Source organism: Manacus candei, unplaced genomic scaffold (genome assembly GCF_025592945.1).
Source record: "Manacus candei isolate 608988 ecotype Guabito, Panama unplaced genomic scaffold, ASM2559294v1 h1tg000067l, whole genome shotgun sequence".
Taxonomy (NCBI): Eukaryota; Metazoa; Chordata; class Aves; order Passeriformes; family Pipridae; genus Manacus; species Manacus candei.
The window spans coordinates 4971239-4984330 of record NW_026138115.1 but is presented as its reverse complement, the minus strand read 5'-3'; the positions used below and the strand labels follow the sequence as shown (position 1 = coordinate 4984330).

Below are 13092 nucleotides of genomic sequence, written 5' to 3'. Positions count from 1 at the left end.
GAACAACATGAACATATGTAGCACATTTAAAAAATCCGACCATTAAAATTTAAAACAAAAATTTAAGTGACCACATGTATGGTCACTACAGTGTCAGTATACATACAATCTATAAAAACAATTAGATAATCTGCTTGAAGGAGTTAATAATGTATCTGCTTTTAATTTGGTAGCATACCTGACTCGCAGCACAGTGAAAGAGCCATCCTTCATCCCAAGAGCGAGATGGATTCCGTCAGTACTGACTGCGGCACAGCGAATGGGTTCCTCCATGTTGCACCGGGCAATCAGAGCATGGTCTATTAAACTCCAAATTCTAAAATAAAGTAATTATTTCAAATGTAAAAAGGGGTTTGCAGCTTTGTTATAGGTAAGATGAAGTCCACAATTTCTGAAGAATGTCAGACATGGCAGTGTCCTATTTTAAAATAATTTTCCACAAGAAAAATCTTGGACAAAAGTGTGAATTTTGTATAGAGCAAGGAATAGTTTTATATTTTAAAAGGTGAGAAAATATCTAATGAGAAAATGCGGGGATAGATTAATTTTGTTTGATTTTTTGAACATAAAAATGATAACATGACAATATATACTTTCAGACCACTCCTGTGAAAATTCTACTGTTTTGCTAATCATTTTAGCCAAGAACATTAAATAACAATTATAAAGACTTTGATCAGTATAAATAACTTTTTCTACTAACAAGTCATTACTAATAACTCCTTATAACTAATAATATTATAATTTGTAAGTTTTTACTACAAGATACATTACAACATCTATCATTTACAAAATATAACTGGAATTTTAGAGTATTATTTCAATATTAATAACTGAACTACTGATTTTCTTAACCATGTTACACTTAAGATACTTTTAAGAAAGTAAAGGTGGTTTTGACAAAAAAAAAATATGAACTTGTAAAAGGGATTAATTTAGTGGGTTTTCTGAGCATTTATATTCTTTACAATGCATGCATTAAGTTTGATGAAATTCCCAAACTAAAAGTTAATTTGCAGCATGTGGAGAAGTGAATATGGTAAGAGTAAAATATATAAGTTTTTATTACAATTTTTTCATTGTAACCTATGAATGCTTAACGTAGCTCCTGGAAAGGGAACATTTACAGGATACTTGTTTCTCTGAGTGCTTAATATTAGTCTAAATGAAATTTTTTCAAATTTTGTACATGGTTTTTGGGGGGAAATATATACCTCCACTATATTTTATTACTGGTGAGCACTAATTTCATGCATCCCTAAACTGTAGGAGCACTTCAATGCCACATTTTAATACCTTTAAAATGCACACATTTCAATTAGGTTATCTACAAAATTATTGGTTCGCATAAAACTGCATGCAGTTAAACAAACAAACGAGTTAACCTGACTGATCGATCATCACTTCCAGTCATTGCCAGGGGTTTTGTAGGATGGACAGCCAAAGCCCACAGCTCTCCCTCACAGTGCCCCTGCATTATCAGGAAAGGCTTATTACGCTCATGCACCACAATCTCAAAAATTTCACTATCTTGTGTCCCGACAAGTATATGGTCTCCTCTCCAGCAAACACTTCTTACAGACAGACCTGTAGAAGAGATTGTTATTGAGAGACACATCCTCAGATATCATGAAGCAAAGGTAAAGTAGCACACACCAAAACATAAAAGTAAGAAAATGTCAAGAAGTATCCACGCACCTTCTCTTACTCCTCCATTTACTCCTTTTATCTATTCCATATAACACATACTTGCACTTGGAACATAAACTTTTCAAGTTTAGTATTAAGAAATTTCTAAAATAAAATGTGAGCCTTATTTCAATAAAGGAAAAATATAGTACTGACATTTGCAGATGAAATTATGCCTTTAATGTCTCTAAGTTTCAACAAAATTAGCAGAGACTATAAATTACAGTTTCTGATCAAACCATGGACCTTAGTACTAGCTAGATGAACCTACATTATTTAAGTGACAAAAGCATCAGTGGAACAAGCATTATATGTTAGAAAGTCAAAGAGCCCAATTCTTTGTAACATCTTAATAGTATATGAAAGTATTTGTGCCCACTAAACAAAAAAATAATACTAAATCAAATTGAAACAACATATAGAGAGATTAAAAGGGTTTATGATGGAATTTAACAGCATTTCTAACAACTAAATTAGCACTTAGGCTTATAGTGAATGTAAGCACTCACAGTTGTTGTTTGTAGATAAGGTCAAGAATAACAAAATGGAAGTTAAGACAGTTTACACTGAGAACCCAGTCTTAGGTGCCTGATTTTAGTAATAGGCACCTTTTAAAACAGGCTGCATTTATTACCTTCTGATAATGCAACTCAATTTTGCCAATTTGAAATGCTCATAACCAGATGGTAGCAATGCCTGACTTAATTAACTTTGCCTAAGCACTCACTCAAGAATATCTTTGAAAAGCTACTCTAGATTAATATGTGAGACACAATTATATATATCAAATAAGAGAAAGGAATATTGTAATGGTCCAGATTGATGTTCTTTGGAAAAATATTTCTAACTATGTAGAGGGAAAAGAAAAGCCTTATGTTATTAAATTTACATTGGAAAGAAACTGAATGACTCACAAACAGGGAATGGTGGGTTAGTAGGCCAGTGTGGTGCATCTGCATGGATGTGTTAATTCTGACAAAGCAAACGTTCTCTCAAAGCAAAGATCCTGATGGTGCCTACTTAACATGCTTTGCATTACAAGATAGTCTTCCAATGCACAAATAAGACTCCCTCCACATGAAACAGAACAATGTGCTCCAGGAGTGCAATGCAATTTTCAGTCTGCTGAACCAGACTAGAGTTAACAGCCCTCAAACACCCCTCAAAATGCATATATATTGTTCTACTCTGACCCCCTACAGCATCTGTTTTGCTTTACAGATTTGATCTGTCGACTGTACTGGTGAATATAACCACCTTATCATTCAGTCCTATAATTTAGACATTATATGGCTATTCTCTCTACAGTGATTAAAAAATAAAGAAACAACCAACATCTTTGATAAAGGATGATTAAGATACTTGTTTCAGTAATTTGGAACTTCCTGTGGTGGAGGGAGACATTTTGAAATACAATGTGACTACCTGGAGAACATGTGTAGAGTCAACTAATTGCTGCAAGCCATTCACAAGGATACAGATCTTGAGTTTATGTTCACAAGAAAAATTACCAAATGGTAAGGTATAGAAGCAGCAAAAAATGCAATTAAGAAAACAAGTAAAAGGACAGGTCGTTATGGCAATCCTCAAAAGTATACAAGAAGGAAAAAAAAGCAAAGGGGAAAAATTCAAGAAACAGATTTTATTAAAGACAAGTGTTCAAAAAAATCTATTAGCTCTGTCATGGGCATTTGACAAGGGAAAAGAGTTCATGGCAAGATCCTGTTACATCAAAAGTAAACAAGACAATCTAGAGTGGATATCAAGTTTGAAAGAAAGAAATGGGGAATGAAATACAGCTTTCATTTACATGCAACAGAGCTGAGAAACAGCAGCTGAGTAAATTCAAATTTAAAACAGAGCCTCTCTACTACAGGGTGTATTTAAAATGGAATGTACTGAATCTTGTTGCAGTATTTCACAGTCTTGGTGGGAATACAAATCAATTACAGCATACAAAGACTTAACATGTTATGTATTGACCCTGAGTATCTGATTGCCATCAGACATTCTACCACATTTTCAAATTCTTGGCAAGATATTAGAAAATAACAAAGTGACTGAGGGCAAAGAAAACCAAATGCCAACAAAAGCAATATTGTAAATGACATTAGTGCTTCAGCATATGTTTGCATTCTTTTCCTAAATCATTACAGCAACAATATCTAGAACACTCTATGTAAAAATTTAGCATGACAAACTGTAACTGAAGTCGTAGGCATACGTAAGCAGTGTTCTATGTAAGCAGTGTTCTAAGTACCGCAAAACTGTAAATAACTTCCAAATAGTTTTAATAAAAATTTGAATAACTAGCAAACACAAGTTTTGGACTCTGTTGGTTTACATTGTAGATCCTACTGTCTCTTCCAAGTTCTCTTTAAGCATTACTGTTCCTTGTTAAAAGCTGCTGTGGTCTAGAGACAATGTGCATAAAAAGTTGAATCTTCATCATATGTTTTACAGTAACTTTGAAGGACTATGTGACCTTCACATTAGTGGGCATGATTTATTCCATTTCTAGCAAATAGTTTACAGCAACATACATGAAACAGTCTTTTTGGTTTTTCAAGTCTTTTTTTGTTCAAAACACTGACAAATTTCCTACCTTATTGGTATATTGAAAGTGATAAACTTCTGTTTACCTTTATATCCCTGGTCTGTTTCCCTGAGATCAATCACAGTAATTGGTTTAAAATTTAAGTCCCACAAGCGAACACAGCCATCCCTGCCACCAGTGGCAAAACCCTCTTCACATGCATTCATGCTGAAAATTCCTGCCTAAAGAGAGAAGAAAGTTATTTTTAACAATATACATAGATTAGAGAAACCAGTATGCAACTAATAAAAGGTTTAAATATGAGAGAGTCAGAAACGGAAACAAACTCACAACAAGCAGAATTCATATTCAGTGACAAACAGTAAGACAATTATTGCAATAATGCTTTCATGCTAATAATCATCATCATAGTGATGCTGCTTTTTATTCCTAGAAAGAGCTCAGTTTCATATCCTCTTGCCTTAGGACCTGGTCCAACTCTAATAAATGTCAGCATGAAGATATCCTGTGATCTCTGCTAGGCTTGGTTTAGGGCCTTTATTGCTATTACTCAGCTTCTATAAAACAAGACAAAAAACACCTGGGATTTTTTTATATGTTAAGCCAACAAAGACTGATTTTAAACTTAGGTTTAGGAACAAAACATAAGAAAAACAGTGATTACTCTACGCCATTGGAAAAAGCATAATAAGCTGTTATTTTAAAGGTGAACAATAGGAAACAAAACCTAGCCCGTTTTCTTCAACTCACTTGATCCATGTTTTCTTCAGGATAACAAAGAGGCAAGGATGACATATGCAATATTAAAATAAAGATATTGTAGTCACATAGACACTATATGTGATTTACCATGATACGTACCTTACACACCCACTGTTGGGGTTTTTTTAATTACTAATCTCAAATTCAGAAGTAGCTCACACATTTCAGTAAGCAAAGCTACTGAAAGGGCAACTTTAACTGATAAGCCTATGAGAAGTTAAAAAAATTGCTCTATATTTATTGAAAGTATTTAATATTCAGCTATGACAAAAATAAACAAGAGAGCATTAGAAACAGTGAAAGAGAAAATCTGTCTCTAAGTCCTGTCCAAAAGAAGGTAGAACAGCCAATAATATACATATATCTTCTATAATATTGTTCTGAAATTTCAGTTTAGTAAAGAAGTAAATGTAAATTTCCAATAGTTTGGTTAGGGGTCTGGATTTTACAGTCATGATACACATTAACCCTAAAGATGAAAGCAATTTGCAAAGGAGAGATTGGCTTTTGGGAGAAAACAAAGCTGTACACTCAAAGAACAAATCAGGTACAGTGTTGTGACTTATGAGAATTCCAAGGTACTCGTTACTATTCTCTCCTATCAGCATGTTTTTTCTTCTTAAATTACAACTAAGAAAAACATCATAATGGACTAGTCGTAACAAAATATGGACTACGTTTGCTTCTCTAACATCAGGTAACAAGGATATAATTTTTCAAGTTGAGGAAAAAGAAATCTCTTGGCCTTCACAAAAAAAAGCCTATCATTACTAGAAGGTCAAATGACAATCAAAACTGAAAGACTATGGTGACAGAACTCAATTTTTTTAACATGTCATGTCCATCCTCAGGAAAGAGACTTTATGACAGGCGACATTTTCAGGAGCAGTATGTGTCTAAACAGAAATGTAGTGGAATTTTTAAGTCATAAGCAGATTAGAAGGTTAACTCCTATTATCTCCAACATCCTGAAAATCCTCTTTCTGTTTCTTTAGGAGTCTAGAGATTTTCAAAAATACAATACAAACTGTATTTGTTTCTCTCCATGTATGTCTATCTGTTTTACTGCATCAACCTTTAATATTGTGAGAACAAGTCTTATGAGGAGAAGCTGAGAGAAATGGGGGTGTTTAGCCTGGAGAAAATAAGGCTCATGGGAGACCTTATCACTCTCTACAACTACCTGAAAGGAGATTGTAGCAAAGTGGGGGATGACAGCATGAGAAGAAATGGCCTCCAGTTGCACCAGGGGAGGTTTCAACTGGATACTGGTAAAAATTTCTTCACTGAAAAGGTTGCCAGGCATTGGAACAGGCTGCCCAGGAAAGTGCTGGAGTGACCATCCCTGGAAGTGTTCAAAAAACATGTGGATGTGGCACTTGTGGATAGGGTGAACACAGTGGTGCTGGGTTAACAGTTGGACTTGATGATCTTGGGAGGTCTTTTCCAACCTTTATGATTTTAGTGTCATGGAACAAATAAAAGGCCAGAGAAATTTTGGCTCATTTTGTACCATATACTGAATTCTGCCCAAGTTTAAATCTTTTAAAGGCTCTTTTTGGAATGCAACCTTGATAATAGAATTATTTTCTTTTCTCTAATTAACTCTTTCCAAAATCCATTATTTAATTAGTCAGTATTAAAAAAATAATCAGACATTTGGTGATGTGGGAAGCTGGCTGAGTGTTCTGAAGATAAGATCAAGTGGATCCAGCATTAATCTGTTTTCCATTTCACAGAATATCCTTATCTTGAAAAGGACATACTGGTTGTCAAGGAGATTTGGCAGATGTTGTGCTTGCTCAATCTCTTGAAATGCAATAGGACGCTCTCATTTCAGTCTCTGTGCCACTGGAATAAGAGAACTAGATGAAAACTATAAAAAAGGTCCCTTATTAATGGGGACTGTAAGTATTTAATGGAAAAAGCTGAGCTTTGCTATTCTTCATGTAATTGTTAGGCTCACACTTCATGGGGAAAAGACAGATTCCTTACTGGGGTAGCTTGGCCTGTCAATTCCTCCCCTAAATCCTTGCTTTCAGAAACTGTCAAGATTATAATGCAAATCAACTTTGGAGTCTTCATGCTTCTCTTAATCCTTTAGCCTGAAATTTTTATTAACATAATGTGATTCTTGATGGTCAAAAGCCTTCTAGCAGTAATGAGAGGCAAACAATTGCACTGACTTCTTTAAATCCAATTGAACATGAGCCACAAAGACCAAGTGTGCTTCTGAATCAAAATAAAAGGTGTAGATCAAACTCTTCCATCTGAAAAGTTATGAAGCTTGATATACAGACTGCATTTTCTTTTATAAATTTTCATTACACTTCCTAATGAACTTTGAAATTCTGGAAATAACATCTCAAACTGATCAGCAGTTTTCTCAGAATGCTGAATATTTCCTGTTTTTTCCAACATAACCAGCTGGTATCACATCTGTGTTCTCTCTCAAATTCAAAAAAAAAAAGAAATGAGTGGACTGAGAGCAAATAAAGAAATAAATGCCCAGATCTACCAGAAATTATAGCTGAAAGAAGAACTTGACAAAGATGGTCTCTACTGCATGAATATTTTGCCACCGCTTGAATCCAAGAAGTTTCCGATACTTAGATAGTTTCTGGTTTTCTATTGCTGCTGAACCTATTTTGACCCCCATGGACAAAAATCAAGTGCTAATTTATCTAAATGTAATTGTTTATATAAAATCCACCACACTAACTGTGACTACACAATTCCTAAAACACATGACTGCAGTCAGCTATAATTAGGACCAAGCTTGAAAAATCATAAGGAAACTTCAGAAAAAACTGACTACTACCGAGCAACATGGAGAACAGAGACATTATACCGATTCAAAAAGAACTCCAATGCCTCCTTTTTACTCCCAGATACAATATAGGACTTGGATGTTTGTAAAGCATGTACAGCAACACATACGTTGGGCACTTACTCTGAGACACTGTCTCTCCCAGTATATACTGCATAGTAAGGAAATGGATTGCAAACATTTAAGACACATGTCAGTAAGTTTACAGTGGAGAGACACTACCTTTTAATCCTCCTATCTAACAAATCACCCATAAAACAGTCTACAAATGCGCATAGTACTCTAACAATTTAAAACAGTTGCCTACACACCTCTCATTGGCTGACGTAAGTGGACAGTTATGTTTCAACCAACGATTACTCTAAGCAGTAGGAGAAAATACTGCATGTGTTGGTACATGATACCAGCTTAAAGCCATTCATTTAAGTTCATTATATTGTTTCCATCTATATTTAATTAGTATCCAGCCAACCGACATAGGCGTGCAATAGTTTTAACAGACTGCCTGTTATTTAACCTCAAGCTTGTTATTTAACCTCAGTTTCTGACATCAATCCGCACAACTTTAATGTGTACCTCTGAAAGACTATCTCAAAATTAATTATTCATCTGTTGAAAAAGCATCTTATGTACATTTACTATTCAAGGCAGGGTCATATCACACAAGAATCTTTAAAACATACAGCGTTGTTAAATAAGCATACAATTTTGTTTTAATATCCGAGTAACATCTATATGCATGGACTACCTTGAATTTAGAACATGTAAGATGATAAAATAAGTAGAAGATTCTATAGTCTGTTCTTTGCACTAGTACAAAAATGAGACATCTAGTAAAAGATTTTTTTTTTTAATTAGTCAAGGTATATGTTAGCTTTCCAGAGTCAGATGCATTGCCTACAAATAACCTCCTGGAGTATTACCATTACCAGTGAATTTACACAGGCTTTCATGTTGCTGTTTTCTTTCTCCCTTTTAAAACTTTCCTTATTAGTATTATTATTTAGGAGGCATCAGCAAATCTAGAGTTGGAGTTTCCCATTGCTATCCATTGTTCCCTACATATGAACTGTGTGCCTTTACTCCTAAGCCCTGCTCATTTCCATATTTTCCTACTTTTCATTCCTACTTCTATATTAAGTGAACTCTTCGATCCTTTTCCAACTAATTCTCCAGTCATGCCAACCTATTTGCTTTCAACTTTTTGTTTCTACTCAAAATCAGATAGGAAACTGCAGGAAATTCTACTTTCCTGTCTCTACAGTTTTCAGTATTGCTGTGACAGAAGACAGATAAACTCAATCAAGAATTCTTATTTTGCTTGTTAGTGCTAAAGTTGCTATCTGTTTCCTTGGTTGCTTACACGGGGAGAGAATGTTTTATTTTTCACATGGAATTATTCTTAAAATAAAAAATGTCTTTTTAGCTTGGATAATTGTAACAAAGATAGCCAACCTATGAAAAGAACATGTTTTCTTTATTAATGCAGACAACTTCCTTAATAATAATTTAATAATTGTGGAGATGGACTATATCTCCACATAACTAACATGCTTTAGAAAATGCTTTCCAGCATTTCAGATATTTACTGTTCATGCTGCAAGAGAGGAATGCATGGTATTTAAGTAATTACTGAGACATGTCTTCCTTCAAAAAGCTTACAGTTTACTTCAAGCCTGTTGAGGAGTAATGATACAGGATGATAAACAGGCATTCAAGGACAACAATTCCAACACTAGCATACTGAACAGAAATTTATATCAGTTCCCTACTATGTGCACACTGTCCCTTTAGCAATATATGTGCATCACAAATGCTGTTATTTACACTTGCATTTTCTTTCAAAAGGACAGACAAGAAGGACATAATTGATAAAATTAGGTACAAAAGAACCATAAAATATCATGATAATAATTTAGTATGGCTGAAGAGGTACTCTCATTCCAAGTTGTTGCACGTTGTGATTATAATAATCTGTCAATATTATCTTTTAAGGTAACATTTTATTCTTGGTTTTTTGGGGTTTTTTCCCCTGTGGAAATTGGTGAGATTTGTACTGACTACAATCTCTTGTAAAAATGAATTTCAAAGACATGGACTGGTGTCCCTACTTAATTTTCAGTACTGCAAAGTACAATTCCATTGAGCCTACAGGACAGAGCCAAAAATAGAAGGCTAGATGAGACCTACTCCAAGGTCACCTGAGCTCCATCCACTGACGCTAAAGAAGATAAGGTGCACAGCACTTCAAGTTTGATCTTGTGGTCATCAAAGAACTGACAAAGCACATAAGGTAGTGAAGCAACAAGCTCTCATCATCCTACATTTACCAGTTATGCCATTTCACACTAAAACAGCTGAAAAGTACTGCATTATTCTGAGAAATAAACTGCTGCAATTCTAAGTCCTCCAAATAACAAATATGTTAATACGCAGGACAGCTGTCTCCTACAGCACCAAACAGGGTGAGAGAATATTTTGGCATCAGTTTTGGATAAGAAACAAAGTGCACTTTTTCCTCTGGGAATCCAGGTCTGCACATGCTATGTCCACATCATCTTAGGAAAATATAGAATAGAACACTACCGAACAGTAAATATGAAAACTGAAACAAGAATTGAAGTTATAGAGTAAGAATCAAGGAATATTTGAAGACCAACATGTCCCTTCATGCTTCCTGATTCATAATTTATGCTTTCTTGAATATATTTAATATTTCTATAGATGCATACAGGACAGTATGTTTGTGTGTGTGTATATCTGTGTGTATATATATATATATATATATACATACATATGTATATAAAGAAGTCTCAAATACAAAAGACAGTCTGAGATGTTTTGCACACATATGTTCTTCATAACTTTATTTTTATTCATAATCAGGTACACTGTCATTGTACAACTTTCTGAATAAGCAGTGCAGTTGCTTTTAAATTATTAGCTCATTCAAAAAGCTGCAACCATCCTGAATGATGTTCCTAAACATTTGGTAAACCAAGAGCCTCCTCACTACAACTGACTGCAATCTCTCCAACACACACATATCATTAATCCCTTAGTCCCCCCCTTTCTACCTGATTAAATCATAAAAAGTGAATCTTATACTTCAGTTACATACATCATGCCACCCAGTCCAACATTGCCAGTTAAAACAAAAACATGCTTAGAAGCAAGAATAATTAACTGTTATTGATTTTTACCTAGAAGTTTGAAGCCGTAATATTGGAGCTCATATGCTTGTATTTTCACACTATTTTAGACTGCTAAAAAGGGAACTTCAAATATTAGTTAGAAAGTACAATGCTTTCCAAAACAAAAATTAACATTCAACCAGCAAATCATATAGCTTTATAAAGGGACCTTAGCAGTTTCGTGCCTCACAGGGTAAAACAAATTGGTTGGCTTTTTTTTAAGGTGATACTTAGACAAAGTTTAAGTCAAATTTTGCATTATATTATCAAATTACTACCAGGAGAGGAAATGAGGACTCTCATAGTTTGGCATCTACAAATCAGATTGCAATGCACCAAGTGGGGTTTTTTTGCTGCCTATTTTAATGTCAAAACTATATACTTTGAAATAATATGGAAAAGATAATTAAAACTTATATAGTCAAATTATAATCACTTTATAGTTGCACTAAACATTTCAATTAAAACATTACCAAGCACTTTTGAAAAATGTTATAAAACTTTCATTGAGATGTCTCCACTTTTCAAAGCTGTATACTGCTCTAAAAACTGTTTGAATAAGACATACTGAGTCTCTATCGTTGAAATTGTTTAGGAACACAGACAAGATGACCTTGCATTGCCCTTCCCAGCTCTGCAGAAATCTACTTAACATTTTATATTAATTTAAAGAGATATACTTACAGCATGTGCTCCCTGTATTGTCCGTACAAGGTTGATTCCTTTCCATACATAGATATCTCCATTCAATGCACCAGAATACGTCACTTCATCCCTTGCACAGGCGAGGCACAATATAGTCTGGAGATCACCGGTTTTGCCAAAAACACCACGTTTTGGTGTCAATGAATTGCCACACAAACTCCAGAACTGTAACATAAAGTGATTTAGAAAGACAGGTATTTTGCTAATATCCTATAATTTAATATGTACATCTGAAAGAGAAGTACCTTGCATGCAAAAGACATCATCATTTATAGCCTTTTCCATGCTTCAGTTCTCCAGTTGTTTAACAACTTTTTATGCTATTAACCAACTCTATCTTTCCATAAAATCAGCATAGCAGGCTAGTTGGGAAGGAATTTTGGGGTACTAAATCAAACTAAAATTCTCTCAAATAGTAATTTGTGAATTAGTTGTATTTTAAGTCATTTTTTAAAAGCGTTTCATAATGGAATTGTCTTATCTTTCTTTGACGTAAGTCTTCCGCATTGCAAATGCTGCATTTGTACTTTATGTTACTTTAGACATTTAAAGATGTCATCTAAGCATGTAGATTTCTGATAAAGCTGCTATTTGTTCTGTTTGAAAACAGCTGGTTTAATTATTGACTTATCATTTCTCATCAGAACGCCTGATCACACAAAGTAGCCATCTAAGGGGGAGATTTTTAAGAACCTTCTAATAAACCATTAGCATGTGATTACAGCAATCACACGAGGGTGAATTTCCTCCTAGGTGACCCAACATGTACTAATGACTACTAAACTAAAGACATGCAAAGTCTCTTGTCAGAGCACAGTAATTGCCAACTAAATATCATGATACACACTGTAGTTTCTGAGATCTCTGCAAAAGAGAAACACTTGCATATTCATTTCAAACTCTCCTGTCCAGACATGGAAATGTGCGCATAAAAAAATCAAGAAGCTGCTGAAGTAATACAGTACAGTACATGAAAGCATTTATTTCATCGCTGCTGACAAGTTACTCTTACGTTGTCTCAGCATGTTTTCTGTATAGATGTTTATGAAATTGTATTTCACAGCAAGTCACTCCGTTATTAATAATCAGTTCAAAATTCTGAGCAGAGACTTCAATTAATACAAGATAATGTAAGCAGTTACAATGAACTGATATTGCTCAATATTGAACTGATATGCTCATACATGAACAAATTTTTGTACCAGCAATATTGTAATTCAGAAATAACCATGTGCGGATTAGACAGATCTCTGCATCTTAACTAGTTGTGTTGGGTTTGGCTGAGGTGGCTAATTTTCTTCACAGTGGCTAGTATGGGGACATGTTTTGGATTTGTGCTGAACACAGGATTAAAA

General features: G+C 34.4%; 1 protein-coding gene across 5 annotated transcripts in view; it reads right to left on the bottom strand.

Moving 5' to 3' along the window:
• EML5 (EMAP like 5) overlaps positions 1 to 13092 on the bottom strand; it is a 115136-nt gene that overhangs the window by 74099 nt on the left and 27945 nt on the right. For all 5 annotated transcript variants that reach the window (XR_007907594.1, XM_051806583.1, XM_051806584.1 and 2 more), the window contains exons 5-8: positions 11717 to 11902; positions 4332 to 4467; positions 1386 to 1587; positions 179 to 316 (exon numbers count right to left, since the gene is read on the bottom strand). Coding sequence is in view for 4 of the 5 variants with exons in the window: in XM_051806583.1 (XP_051662543.1) it covers positions 179 to 316; positions 1386 to 1587; positions 4332 to 4467; positions 11717 to 11902 (662 nt within the window). In the remaining variant the exon portion in view is untranslated. The remainder of the gene's footprint in view (positions 1 to 178; positions 317 to 1385; positions 1588 to 4331; positions 4468 to 11716; positions 11903 to 13092) is intronic.